Source organism: Lissotriton helveticus, chromosome 6, assembly GCF_964261635.1.
Source record: "Lissotriton helveticus chromosome 6, aLisHel1.1, whole genome shotgun sequence".
NCBI classification, from domain to species: domain Eukaryota; kingdom Metazoa; phylum Chordata; class Amphibia; order Caudata; family Salamandridae; genus Lissotriton; species Lissotriton helveticus.
The window spans coordinates 12,010,245-12,025,437 of record NC_136067.1 but is presented as its reverse complement, the minus strand read 5'-3'; the positions used below and the strand labels follow the sequence as shown (position 1 = coordinate 12,025,437).

General features: G+C 44.9%; 1 protein-coding gene across 1 annotated transcript in view; it reads right to left on the bottom strand.

Annotated features, from left to right (window-relative positions):
- TTBK1 (tau tubulin kinase 1) overlaps positions 1-15,193 on the bottom strand; it is a 405,906-nt gene that overhangs the window by 105,177 nt on the left and 285,536 nt on the right. The window contains exon 13 of the mRNA XM_078647282.1: positions 11,835-12,393. Within this exon, the coding sequence (XP_078503408.1) occupies positions 11,835-12,393 (559 nt within the window). The remainder of the gene's footprint in view (positions 1-11,834; positions 12,394-15,193) is intronic.

The window sequence follows — 15,193 nt, the reverse complement described above, 5'->3', positions numbered from 1 at the left end:
GCTCCTTCCACAAGTTATAGAAACATGGGATTTCATAGATAAATCCTATCCAGTGTAATACCTAAGTTTTTTGCTTTGGCAGTGGGGTTGGGAGGCAAACCCAAGTCACTTGGCCACCAGCTGTTGTCCCAGGCCTGTGTGCCTCTGCCGAACAGTAAGATTTCGGATTTGTCGGCGTTTAATCTAAGACAGTGGTCCTGCATCCAAGTTGCCAATTCGGTCAAACAGTTCGTGAGTCTAGTTTTGGAGTCATCATTTCCATCAATGGTGACCATCAGCTGAGTGTCATCAGCATAAGAGCACATTTCTACGCCCCACTTTTTGCCAATGGTTGCCAGCGAGGAGACGAATACATTAAACAAAGTTGGGCTCAACGACGCCCCCTGGGGAACTCCGTATTTTATGAATCGTGGAGGGGATGTGTAGTCACCCAGACGTACTGATTGGGTTCGATCCGCTAGGAACGATTGTAGCCATCCCAATGCTTTGCCCAGTATTCCTTTCTCTGCCAGGATGTTCAACAGTTGATTGTGGGGTACAGTATCAAAAGCCGCTGATAGATCAAGAAGTATCAGTGCGACTGTTCTACCCTGATCTACCTTGGTTCTGATACAGTCTGTCACCGCTAAGAGTGTAGTTTCGGTGCAGTTGTTTGTCCGGAACCCTGTCTGTGAATCATCCAGCAGGCCATTTGCTTCCAGAAATGTGGACAGACTTCTGTTGACCAACTTCTCCAGAACCTTTGATAAGTAAGGTAGCTGGGATATTGGTCTGTAATTGGCCGGATTGTTTACGTCTGCTCCAGCCTTCTTTACTAAAGGGGTGACTAGGGCCTGTTTCCATGAATCAGGAAAATCAGCAGAACTAAGGGAGAGATTGAGTACTCTAGTAACTGCTGGACATATTACAGGAGTTAACTGGGAAAAAATGTGATGTGGACAAGGGTCAAGTGGGGAACCCGACTTGACCTCAAGCATGACCTTTTCTACCTCCTCTTCTGAAAACGGGCCGAAACCAAGGCAGCTGGTGTGTGCAACGGTTGGTACATCCTGTTCATAGATTTCGGTTCGGTGATTTGGAAAGGAGGCATAGATGGTATCAATTTTTTCGCAGAAAAAGTCATTAAGCTTATTACAATTTTCCTGTGAGGGGGTAAGATGAAGAGAGAGATTGGTTGGGTTGCATAATTCTTTGACGATTTTAAAAAGTTATTTTGAGGAATTTTTATTCTCAGATATTCTACGTGTGAAGTATTCCCTTTTCGCCTTTCTGATTGCCCTGTGATAGAGTATTTGAGCTTTCCTGAAGTTATCTTTGGTCTCATCTGTTTTGGATAATCTCCATTTATGCTCAAAAGAAGTACAATTTCTTTTTAGAAGCTTAAGTTCAGGTCCGTACCATCTCTCTGATTTTTTGTTGCCTGGTGTATGACGAGATTGGGTGGTCGAACAATGTTCAAGAGCATTTTTGATATTATTGTGAAGGAGATCTATCTCCTCATGAATATTGGTGCTTATGCACGGGGGGTGTGAGAAATGATTTCTAAATGTATCAATTGTGAAAGATTTCCAGTTTCTCGTGCTTACTGTAAAAACATTGTGTTTTTTGGTCTGGGGGATAGGAAGATTAATACGAAAGGTAATCAAGTAATGATCAGTCCATAACAGTGGTATTAAAGGGTCGATGTCTATAGATTCAATATTAGAGAATATCAAATCTAATGTATGTCCTGCAATATGAGTTGGTTGATGAACTCTCTGAGATAATTGCAGGATAGCCATGTCTTCCACTAGTAGATTCGTCAGGGAGCTACTACTGTTGTCCAAATGTATATTAAAATCTCCAAGAAGGAGGATATTCTTATTCTTCAAACAAACAGGCATGATTTGTGTAAGTAGTTGTGTACTAAAATTTAAAGTGCAACCTGGGGGATTATAGATTAAAAAGCCCCCGAATAGTACATTAGTGTTCATAGACACAGTAAATGCCAGGACTTCATATTTTTCAGCCGGCACGATGGTCTCTTGCCTGCATGAGAGGTGGTCTCTGAACAATAGAGCTACACCACCACCCCTTTTATCAACTCTATTAACATTCAATATCTTATAGTCTGGGGGAAGGGCTGTGACTATATCAGGGATATTATGGTCATCTAGCCAAGTTTCCGATAAACACAGTAGATCGGGTTGATGTTCATTAAGAAGATCCCAGATATAGGTGGAATGTTTGGGTAATGATCTTGCGTTCGTGTATAGGCATTTAAGGGGAACTGTAGGTAAATTTAGTGTCACGGGGGACAGCGTGGGGGTGCATTCCCATCTACAATTATGACAGCTGAATGGGCCGTAAGTATCCATCGGACCCATGTGGGCACAGTCAGATGTATTTATGGCCGTCGTACCAGCCAGATCCAGCAAATTACGGCGTGTATAAGTGACGTTCCCACTAGAGTCCGGCATCTTACCCATGATTTGGGCAGGGGTCCTGGCCTCGGGCCCCGGTCGGCCGCGGACGGGCGCAGACGGGCTTGGCTTAGGCGCGGCTTCGGCGCGCATCCGGCGCGCCCGCTGCGCCAGCCCGCTGCGCCGTCTGGCACCTGACACATGATATAGAGGGGAGGGAGAGAAGAGGGCGGGAGGACGGCGCGACTAGAGCGCTGTCCCCGCCTCACTCAATATGGCGCCCACCGCCGCCGAGTATCGGCTGAAAAGCGGCTGGGCAAGTGTTAGGAAGTTTGTTAAGGTGTCAGAGTGCCTATGATTTAATTCCCCTTATTCTCAAAGCCCCCCAGGATAAAATAGTGCAATTTTTAAAATTTCATAAAAACGCTCCAATGCTCCGAGTTCAGATCGCTAATAACGCTAATAACACAGATCACAGTGTTGCAGCTCGCAGCCCCAGTTCCCTCAACTAGGGAGAGCTTCTAGAGGCACCGAGCGCAAGAAAGAGACTGATTAAATAATCTAGGAGGGCGGGAGGACGGCGCGACTAGAGCGCTGTCCCCGCCTCACTCAATATGGCGCCCACCGCCGCCGAGTATCGGCTGAAAAGCGGCTGGGCAAGTGTTAGGAAGTTTGTTAAGGTGTCAGAGTGCCTATGATTTAATTCCCCTTATTCTCAAAGCCCCCCAGGATAAAATAGTGCAATTTTTAAAATTTCATAAAAACGCTCCAATGCTCCGAGTTCAGATCGCTAATAACGCTAATAACACAGATCACAGTGTTGCAGCTCGCAGCCCCAGTTCCCTCAACTAGGGAGAGCTTCTAGAGGCACCGAGCGCAAGAAAGAGACTGATTAAATAATCTAGGAGGGCGGGAGGACGGCGCGACTAGAGCGCTGTCCCCGCCTCACTCAATATGGCGCCCACCGCCGCCGAGTATCGGCTGAAAAGCGGCTGGGCAAGTGTTAGGAAGTTTGTTAAGGTGTCAGAGTGCCTATGATTTAATTCCCCTTATTCTCAAAGCCCCCCAGGATAAAATAGTGCAATTTTTAAAATTTCATAAAAACGCTCCAATGCTCCGAGTTCAGATCGCTAATAACGCTAATAACACAGATCACAGTGTTGCAGCTCGCAGCCCCAGTTCCCTCAACTAGGGAGAGCTTCTAGAGGCACCGAGCGCAAGAAAGAGACTGATTAAATAATCTAGGAGGGCGGGAGGACGGCGCGACTAGAGCGCTGTCCCCGCCTCACTCAATATGGCGCCCACCGCCGCCGAGTATCGGCTGAAAAGCGGCTGGGCAAGTGTTAGGAAGTTTGTTAAGGTGTCAGAGTGCCTATGATTTAATTCCCCTTATTCTCAAAGCCCCCCAGGATAAAATAGTGCAATTTTTAAAATTTCATTAAAACGCTCCAATGCTCCGAGTTCAGATCGCTAATAACGCTAATAACACAGATCACAGTGTTGCAGCTCGCAGCCCCAGTTCCCTCAACTAGGGAGAGCTTCTAGAGGCACCGAGCGCAAGAAAGAGACTGATTAAATAATCTAGGAGGGCGGGAGGACGGCGCGACTAGAGCGCTGTCCCCGCCTCACTCAATATGGCGCCCACCGCCGCCGAGTATCGGCTGAAAAGCGGCTGGGCAAGTGTTAGGAAGTTTGTTAAGGTGTCAGAGTGCCTATGATTTAATTCCCCTTATTCTCAAAGCCCCCCAGGATAAAATAGTGCAATTTTTAAAATTTCATAAAAACGCTCCAATGCTCCGAGTTCAGATCGCTAATAACGCTAATAACACAGATCACAGTGTTGCAGCTCGCAGCCCCAGTTCCCTCAACTAGGGAGAGCTTCTAGAGGCACCGAGCGCAAGAAAGAGACTGATTAAATAATCTAGGAGGGCGGGAGGACGGCGCGACTAGAGCGCTGTCCCCGCCTCACTCAATATGGCGCCCACCGCCGCCGAGTATCGGCTGAAAAGCGGCTGGGCAAGTGTTAGGAAGTTTGTTAAGGTGTCAGAGTGCCTATGATTTAATTCCCCTTATTCTCAAAGCCCCCCAGGATAAAATAGTGCAATTTTTAAAATTTCATAAAAACGCTCCAATGCTCCGAGTTCAGATCGCTAATAACGCTAATAACACAGATCACAGTGTTGCAGCTCGCAGCCCCAGTTCCCTCAACTAGGGAGAGCTTCTAGAGGCACCGAGCGCAAGAAAGAGACTGATTAAATAATCTAGGAGGGCGGGAGGACGGCGCGACTAGAGCGCTGTCCCCGCCTCACTCAATATGGCGCCCACCGCCGCCGAGTATCGGCTGAAAAGCGGCTGGGCAAGTGTTAGGAAGTTTGTTAAGGTGTCAGAGTGCCTATGATTTAATTCCCCTTATTCTCAAAGCCCCCCAGGATAAAATAGTGCAATTTTTAAAATTTCATAAAAACGCTCCAATGCTCCGAGTTCAGATCGCTAATAACGCTAATAACACAGATCACAGTGTTGCAGCTCGCAGCCCCAGTTCCCTCAACTAGGGAGAGCTTCTAGAGGCTACTCTACTGCTTACCGTTATTAAAGAAGATCCCAAAGGGTGATCATATTCTAGTGCTTAGAAGCATTAAAGAAGATCCAGCACACAGAAATATTTCACTATTTAGTTACATTAGGGAAGATCCCAAGGGCAGAGATATACCACTGTTTTAGGAGCATTAAGATCTCATGTGGAGATATTCTACAGTTTAGAAGCATTAATTAAGATCCCATGTGTAGAAATTCTACTGTTTAGAAGCTTTAATTAAGATCCCATGTGTAGAAATGCTACTGTTTAGAAGCATAAATTAAGATTCCATTGCGAGAAATTCTACTGTTTAGAAGCATTAATTAAGATCCCATGTGGAGAAATTCTACTGTTTAGAAGCATTAATTAAGATCTCAATTGGAGAAATTCTACTGTTTAGAATCATTAATTAAGATCTCAATTGGAGAAATTCTACTGTTTAGAAGCATTAATTAAGATCTCATAAGGAGAAAGTCTACTGTTTAGAAGCATTAATTAATATCCCATGTGGAGATATTCTACTGTTTAGAAGCATTAATTAAGATCTCAATTGGAGAAATTCTACTGTTTAGAATCATTAATTAAGATCTCAATTGGAGAAATTCTACTGTTTACAAGCATTAATTAAGATCTCATAAGGAGAAATTCTACTGTTTAGAAGCATTAATTAAGATCCCATGTGTAGAAATTCTACTGTTTAGAAACATTAATTAAGATCTCATGTGGAGATATTCTACTGTTTAGAAACATTGATTAAGATCTCATGTGGAGATATTCCACTGTTTAGATGCATTAATTTAGATCTCATGTGGAGAAATTCTACTGTTTAGAAGCATTAAGATCCCATGTGGAGAAATTCTACTGAAGGCGGCCTCTTTAAAAGACTGAACCCTCTTCTGGGACTTAATAAACAAACTGACAAGAAGGGGGGTTGACCCTGTTCCAAGCCATATTACTGAACAACAATGGTACTCTCACTTCTTAAACCTTTACTGCTGTGAGACTGGCCCGGAGCAATTATTGGCAGTCCAACCAGAACTAGAATCAGCAATTATGATCCCTGAACCACCTGACCCCTTTACACTGCATGAGGTTCAAGATGCCATCAAAAACATAACCCCTGGAAAGGCCGCCGGGCCGGATGGCGTACCGGGCGATCTAATTCTTTATGATCCTATCCCATGGGCCAATCTTATCCTTCACCTGATGAACCTCTTGCTACAGGGCCACTCAGTCCCAGATTCCTGGAAAGGACCAGAGGTGGTCACAATTTATAAAAAGGGGGCGAGAGAGGACCCTGCCAATTACAGACCAATAAGCTTAATTGATGTAATTCAGAAGGTGGTTGGCAGGGTCCTGATTTCTAGAATGCTGGTTTGGCTGGAGGAGGGAAATATCCTAACGCACCTACAAGCGGGGTTCAGGAAGAAGATAGGCACAATGGACCAAGTATTTAGATTTACAGCTACATATTGGAAGACTGTGTCCGTCGGCAAAGGCTCATTATACTTGGCTTTTATAGACCTTAAAACTGCCTTCGATCTTGTACCCCGCGTTAAATTGTGGCAGGTGCTACACGATATGGGTCTACCGCGATACCTCCTAGAGTTAATAAAAAGACTCCATGATGGTACTTACGCTAGAATTAGATGGGGGAGTGAGGGACAATTAACTGAAAAAATACCAGTGCAGAGGGGGGTCCGCCAGGGTTGCGTGATGGCCCCCACTCTGTTCTCCCTCTTTATAAATGGGGTGGCAGACCATTTAAGGGAGGAACCAGCGGATGCCCCCACCCTGGCAGGCGAAAAAACACCGACCCTCCTCTTCGCAGATGACACCCTCCTAATGTCTAAGACCCCCTCTGGCCTCCAGAAACTGCTGGATAGGTTTGGTGTCTTCTGCGAGGAGCTGGGGCTCACAATCAACACCACTAAAACCAAACTGATGGTATTATCCCGAAGCAAGAAACCTAGGAAGATCAACATTACCCTAAATGGTTCACCCCTAGAGGAAGTGAATGCATTTGACTACCTGGGAGTAAGGGTAAATCATAAGATGAAATGGGACTCACATGTAGCTAAAATGCTCTTGAATCTTAAAAGGGTGGCGGGAGCAATTTCAAGAGACCATCGTGCTACCTCCAGTAGACCCATTGCCCCTGCTTTAGCCTTCTATTATGGAAAGGCATTGGCTGCTGCAACCTATGGGTCAGAACTGTGGGGTTTTGATAGTGTCCCGAGCTAGTCAAAACTGAGAACAAGTTTTTGAGAGAGCTAGTGAGTCTCCCGGTTTCCACCCCCTTAAAACCATTACTTCATGATATGGGTCGCCGCTCCTTTAAAGATATAGTTGGCTTGCGTCCATTACTCTACTGGGTGCGCCTCAGAAGGACCCTGGAGCTGGCACACTATGCTGCAGTCCTAGATGAAATCATTACCCTGAACAGCATAAGGAAGATTGCCTGGTTGAATAAGCTAAGGGTACTGATGATTAACTTGGGGTTAAGTGAAGAATGGTTGTCACAGTCACCTCCTCCAAGAGAAACCATTAAGAAAATCTACTGGGAGTGGATCCAAGCTAGGGACCTTGAAAGTTCAAAATGGGGTGCTTTGACTGATCAGTTTCTGGACCATAAGCCAGTGAGGAAGCTAGAACCCTTTCTAAATTTTATTCGATCACCGAGAGACAGAACCTTGTTTTTAAAATTAAGTTACGGGACTCTTCCCCTAAATGTTTTTAACAGACGCTGGAGAGACTCTTCGTACCATTATACCACCTGCCCGGGGTGTGCTAACCCCACTGAGTCTCTAGCCCACTTCCTGTTTGCCTTCAGGGCCTATAGTGGGCCCAGGAGAAGATGGCTAAAACCAGTCTGTAGAGCTTTGGGAACAAGGCATCACATAGTGGCCCTCCGCATCTTGACAACGGATACTACATCTATGATGGTTATCTGTGGTATAGCGAAATATCTGGGGAAAGCATGGCAGATACGTACAAAGCTTGCACAAACTAATTGGATCTGTTTTTAATGTGATTGTGTTTTTTAATTTTAATTTTTTATCTTGTGTCTTGTTCTTGGTACCTCGAATCCTGTTGTTTTTTAACAGAAATTTTACCTTACAAAATGATGAAATGTACTTACTTTTATGATACTTTGCTATCGAATAAAGTATTACAACAATAAAAAAGAAATTCTACTGTTTAGAAGCATTAATTAATTAAGATCTCATGTGGAGAAATTCTACTGTTTAGAAGCATTAATTAAGGTACCATGCGGAGAAATTCTACTGTTTACAAGCATTAATTAAGATCTCATGTGGAGAAATTCTACTGTTTAGAAGCATTTATTAAGATCTCTTGTGGAGAAATTCTCATGTGTAGTACCATTAAAGAAGGTTCCAATGCCCAGACATGTTCTGCTATTTAGGAACACTAATGAAGATGCCATGCGGAGAGAAATTCCAATGTTTAAGAACATTAATTAACATCCTATGCGGAGAGAAATTCTCATATGTAGGATCATTATCGAAGATCCCATTGGTAGAGAAATTCTCATATGTAGGATCATTAATGAAGATCCCATGCCCAGAGAAATTAATCTGTTTGGGAACTCTAATGAAGATCCCATGAGGCAGATATTTTAATGTTTAGGAACAGAATTGAAGATACAATTTACTGAAACTTTTTATGGTTTCGGAACATTAATAAAGATCCCACGTGGTAGATATACTACTATTTAGCAACATTCAGAAAGATCCTTTGCTTGGAGCTGTCCTAACTCGTAGGAAGATTAATGAAGATCCCTTGATGGAGAAGCTCCTCGAAGCCTCCCGACAGAGTTTATCAATGTTTACCTACTAGGGTCCTCTGGGTTGTCTTGCAGCCACCTGTGACCAATCAGGGACCTTGAAATTGACCCCTTATTTGGAAATCATCAGAGAGCTGGGATGATGACTGGAAGAGTTTCCAGGATAGGCCCCGAGGAATGTATACTCATAACCACCAGACACATCTGTGGACTAAAGGCAGGACGCACTTGTGTAGGGCAGGAGTGTCCAGTGGAGGAGTGCTGAATCGATGTCAGATTGTTATGACAACCAAGAATGACAAATGTACAAAGGTTTGGGGGAGGATGTGTCATTATAGATATACAACATACACTTTTTAAAAGTCAAGCCTCTAAATGGGGAGACAAGGCCACTTCCGCCGGCAGCACCCTCCCACCATTTTGTTCTGTGAAACTTAATCCTATGTGAGTCTTTGTAGTCTTTGTAGGCTAAGGATGTGGCAACTCCTCAGATAATGTTTGTCATTATTAATGCAGCGCTAGATACAAGGTAGGTCACCGGCAGCCAAACAGGATGTTGATCTGCTTTGGTGAACAATTACTGGTCGGCTTTGTGAACTAAGGAGAGTGGCTGAGAAGGCACCATGATAGCCACCGACTGGAAATAAATAGAAAGTATATGGCTCATGCACTATACCGCTCAAGCCATAAGAAGCATTAAGACTTTGCAATGCAGAGCACAGCAAGCTCGGTCCCATAAGATGGCTTCTCGAATAGGGTAGGCACAAGGTAGAACCACACTCTTTAATTCTTGAGTAACACCATCTTCTTAGGTTCAGCCTGTAGCAGAAAGAGAACTGACGCTTTCCTCGCAACTAAGCCATCAAATGCGCAAAACAATATTGTATAACATAGCTCTTGAGACAGTCAACCAAACTATTGCTGAGTATGCCCATGAAAGGAGTCAGTATGTTTCTGAGGAACTGAAGACTGGACCTTTTAACTACAGAAGAACAGACATGGGTGGGGTTGGATCATAGTGTCGGGCCGTCAGAGATTTTACCAAGGCGGAGACTGGATTAGTCTCCGCCGTCAGCAAATCTATGGTAGGCCAACTCTAAATGAGTGGGCATACCATAATGCTGGCGGGGAGGGAACACCGTTGCCACTGTGATGGAGTGCCCTTTCTGCCAACATTTAAATCAGGCCTTTTTATCAGGCTAAAGACATGTCCTGCAGCACCCATGATATCACCATATTCTTGACAAGAGGTATTTTTGCTGACGCAAGACTGCATCATACCCTAATGGTGAAGACTATTAATATAGAAACACAGAGGTGACAACGGAGGTGCCTGCTTGTGCACATGATGTTAACAATTGCAGAACACGGAGATGTCGTTCACCACAGGGGGAGGGCAAGCGACTAACAAAGGTGCATCTGAGTGGCTTATGAAACCTCGCTCAGGATGGCCTCATGCAGCGACTGAAGAACCAAATTGCTAGAATGAGGAGCCTGAATTAGTGAAAACATCTTGTAGTCGAGCATGGATGCACCGGATTCGCTTTCAATAGGCTCAATGTTGCATATCTTTTAGAGCTGAGTGTTTGAAACAGGGATGTTTATTGTCTAAACAACTAGTTACTTGTGAATCCAAAAAGTCATAGGTAGGTCCTTCTCATTTGTGTGAAATGGAGTGATAGCGTGCGGTATTTGAGAGGACTCGGGCATATCTGAGTTCAATCTCTATTTGCTCTGATGAGTCTCAGACTTTGTGGGCCCGATTCACAGAACTTAAGACAAAATCCTAAACTTACTATCAATTTTGGTATTCACAGAAGGTACTTACTCATTTTGGTATTCACAGAAGGCACTTACTCATTTTGGGATTCACAGAAGGCACTCACTCATTTCGGTATTCAACGAAGTTAGGACTCGTACCTTTACTACTCCTAAACTGAGAATAATCCTAACTTTAAGACTTTCGGTATTCACAAAAGGCATTTAGGAGTCCTAAATGGAATCCTAACTTCTGTGAATACCAAAATGGTAGTAAGTTTAGGATTTGGTGTTAAGTTAGTTCAGTGAATCAGGCCCTGTATCACTGGTAGGGGCCATGTCTGTTCCCTGGCCACACCAACATACACAAGGAGCCCATGCATTACGACAGGTTCTGTAGGCATTGGGGAAAATCGATAAGAAGCACTACTTGAGTGCAGATTTCCGTGACCAATAGGGAAAGTTGTGTGGTTTGTCTTGGGACTTGATGTGTAGGGAGACCTTTCAAAATGGGAGACTGCAGCAAACTCCACAAAGTCAAGAAAGTTGCCAAGAGTGTATCTTGGAAGGTTAATATTGGTAAACAAATCACAGAAAATACAAATGTGAGAAGTAGGGTTGAATTGTTGTGGTCAGTTCCACCTCTACAGTCTGCACAAGCTTTGGTCAAGACATCCTCGCTTTGAAATGTTCCGCACGTTCTTCTTTTAGGTCAGCCACATTTACTTAATTAAATATTTTGCCCCTCACTTCAGAGCTTCTTCGCATGTGTGTCTGTGTGAGTGCGTGTGTGGGTTTGTGTGTGCGTGAAAGTTTATGTGTATCGTAAGATTGCATGCATGTGTCAGAGCATGCATGTGTGTGTGTGTGTCTGAAAGTTTGTGAGTGAGTGTGATTGCATGTGTGTATGTGTATGCATGCATATCTGTGTTTACGTGTGTAGATGTGATTGCGTACATATGTGAATGTGTGTGTGCAGTTTATATGTCTGGGTGTGATTCATGCATGTGTGCATCTGGTGGAACTAGTAGGAATAAAAGGAAAATGATGCCACTATGGGTAAGCAACTCTTTGGTTTTTAAATGACCCTTGCATTAGATGTGGACTTCTCTGCCACTAACCTGACACCCAAGTCCCTTGAGGGAGCTCTATTTGCTTAACTTTTTGAATCCAAAGCACTTTTTGTTGGTAGTTTCAATTTTGCATTGATTAATGGTAACCAGAAATGGCTGTTCTTTGTAAATTGTGAATGGTAACATGCTCAGGGTGCAGACAAGTGTTAACTTCTTACCTGTCTCTGAGGGCCTGTGGGATCTGACTCACGACGCCGCGGCCGGATGGCTGGTGCTGAATGCGAGGGTGATTGGCCAGGACTTGCAGGTTGCAGTTCATGTCTGCCTTCAGACGTAGGGATGCCGAAAGCTTCAAGTCTGTGTGGGCTGTCCTCCTCCGCCACCGTTTGCATGCCCCTAAGCCGACCATCATGTACCTTGGGCCGGACGGCAGCCTCTCCCCAATGCCGCCTGTGCTCGTCACCCTCCTCAATGGGCCGCAGCTCCTCCGGCTCGTCGTCAGTCGTTCCCGACGTGCTGGGCTCGGCCCCAGGGTGGAAGTCCTTCAGCTCTGTTTCTTTGTCAATGATGACCCACTCTTTGCTGTCAAAGTCCTCCTCCTCGGCGAGCGGCACAGAGCGGAAGGCATTACTCAGGGCCTCATGCTCTACAGAGGCGGAAACGTCCATCCTGCCGCTGGCCTGCCGGTCTGCCTGGCCAGTGTCAATGGATATCATCTGAGCTGGTTGGGAGGAACATGCATGGCGCGACGGGGAGCCGGGTAGATCCATCCGTGATCTGCAAGCCAAAGACAACAAAGGTAGAAAGCACGTTCAACTGGACTGTTTTCTCTTATTTTAGGAGAAGAAAAAAGCATACGACTAGTAGAGGTTTAATTCTCACTTTGAAGTACATATCTCTAGTAATTGAGACATTATCAACTACTAGAACATTCACTGGTGCAGGGGATACTCTATTATTCTTCCAGCTACACTACCTACTCTTGGGTGATAGGTAGGCCTGGACAGTGAACTCTGCTCCGTTCGCGGAGCTTGCAGAGCTATCCGCACTCCAGCCAGAGTTCCCAAAAACTATGAGTTTTTTCCTTGCTCGCGCTCGCCAACGTACAGTTGCCGAGCGCAAGCAAGCAAAATCTACCTCCTTGCGAGATTTCTCAACACGAGCAGTCAGATTTCTCAATGCGGGCGGTCGCGTATGGTCGAACCTGCTCGCATTGAGAAACCTTCTGTTAGCGTTGAGAAAGCTGGCACTCGATTACAAATCTACTCGAGTGACAAGAACAAGAAGTAGCGCCATCTTGCACGGCGCATGGTGGCGTTTACTCTCATTTTACAGCGTGGGACAAACACCTGGCGCTGAAAATCAACACGAACTGTATGACCAAACGTACTCTAACCGCTTGAGGAACTCCGCTAGTGCGGCAGAGTTTTTTTATCATCTCCTCCACTCAGGTTAAGCTGCTGACTTCACTCAAGTACCTATCTGTTGTAATGCACTTAGGCAGTCTCAGGTAGTCTGGGTCTGCAACCCATTAGATGTACCTGTATTCCATGATGATCTAACGGGGTTTTTTGTGGGATCTCACAGTTGATGTTCCAGCTGTGCCTGGCAAGACTGCCGTGGGGTTTTACCTCAGCTTTGATTCAAATACTTGTTACCAAGGAAAGCTGTGTTCATGTGTGAGTTTCACTACAACACTATCATCTCTAGGCGTGGCACAGCTCAGAGGTCTGAAACGCCCACCTCACAGACAGATCCAGGATCCAAAAACTTTCAATAAGCCTTGAAATCCTCAATGGTAAATTAACTCTATCCTTATTCCACTTGTGCCCATTTGCTACTTCCAGCATCAACACTTCGGGCCAGATTCAGATCTCGACTGTAAGGTACTACGTTGCAGTGGTGACAGAGTATCCTTACTGCCAAGATGTTGGTCCGCCCACCAGATTTAGATGTGAGCGGATCATAGGTGTAACCATGGTGGAGATTACTCCGCCCCTGCCATGGTTACACCCCTCGAAGGGCAAACTCAGTAAGGGTCGTTGGAGGCTGACCACTATGTCCGTCCACCTAATTCAGATGAACAGCCATACAGGTCAGTTTTCACTGTCCGTCACTGCCAGGAAAACGTTGATGGTAAGGGGCAGTGAAAATTGTCTAATTCTCCCATGGTGATGGTGGCATTTTTTCAAAAAGAAAATTTTGTTTGTGATTTTCTTTCTGACAGTAAAAAGAAAAAGTTTGACGGATGGCTCCATCACGTTGACTGAGCCGTGTGCCAAACTTTAAAAAGCATTGACAGAAACCGCTGTGACAGCGGTTCCTGATAATGCCTTAGAAAAGACCACTAGCTCGGCAAGGTCAAAATTTGGAGGAAGCAGTATTGTCCACCTGGTAGATGTTAATTCCTCCACGAGGGGAGCGGAGATTACTACGTCCGGCAAAAAAAGGGGTTGGGCGTGCGTCAGGTGATGAAGTCTAGGAAGCCAGTATTTTCAAATGTATCTTTATTTTCAATCAGTTAATTCCCACAGAATAGCTGAATTTACGGTCAGCCAACGCGTTTCGTTCTCATAGAGAGAACTTCGTCAGGGCTCAGTAGGTGAGTATCTTTCCTTAGGAATTAAAGGAAGACGTTGAAAATGATCGCACTCCACAGGTGTAATGGGTGCAATGTAGCCTAGGTCCAATGTGACCTCTCGTGTCGAAATACAAAAAGCAATCCTTTAGTCAAGTCGGTGTTCCAGGCTATTCCTCTGGAAACAATTGGGGTATCGCAGGGCCTCAGTTTTATATCTTTGATTCCAGAAAATCCTGACAGAATGAGCAAGCTAAATTGGGTCTTTAGTAACCTGTTTCATTTCAACCCAGTGAGTACAGAGATAAGAGTAATAAGAGTAATAAAGGATACTCAATCCAGGCCCACCACTCCGTGTACTGCTGCAGAGCTCCACTTCCCCCCTGTTTCTTTGAGTTCTTTCTCCTGCTTTTATCTTGTTTTTTACTGCTTTCTCCTTCCTGTTCCCAATTTTTCTGAGTGATTTCTCCTGCTTGCACCTTCTTTTTAAATACTTTCTCCTCCCTTTACACCCATTTTCTAAGTGCTTTCTCCAGCTTGTCTCTCATTTTAATGCTTTCATGGCTGTTCGGTGGAGCAGTGCACCGCGAGGCAGCTACAACTCCAGCGCTTTGAGACCCTCACAGGTGATTTGCTGCGCTTTATAAATCCCAATTGATTGATTGAGAACATCGGCCTGACAAGAACACAGCCTCCCTTTTCTTAGAAATCTTATAAATCAGTCAATGTGAAACAAGTTGCTTCATGACCACTTTCGAATTCATGTAGTTGCTGAGGGGTGTTTGCGTTCGGTGATTGGACGAACGTGAAATAGCGTGGTAAGAGCTGAAGTCAGTGATTGGATGAAGGCAACAAAGAGCAGTAACAGCTCTATCCTGCAGACATCAGACCTCAGCACATGATCACAGGCTCTCATGCTGTTTCAGGCAGCACTGTGGGTTATTGATTGGTTGTCTGAGTATCTGTATGGGTGGCTGAATGTCTGTGTGAGGGGGTGGG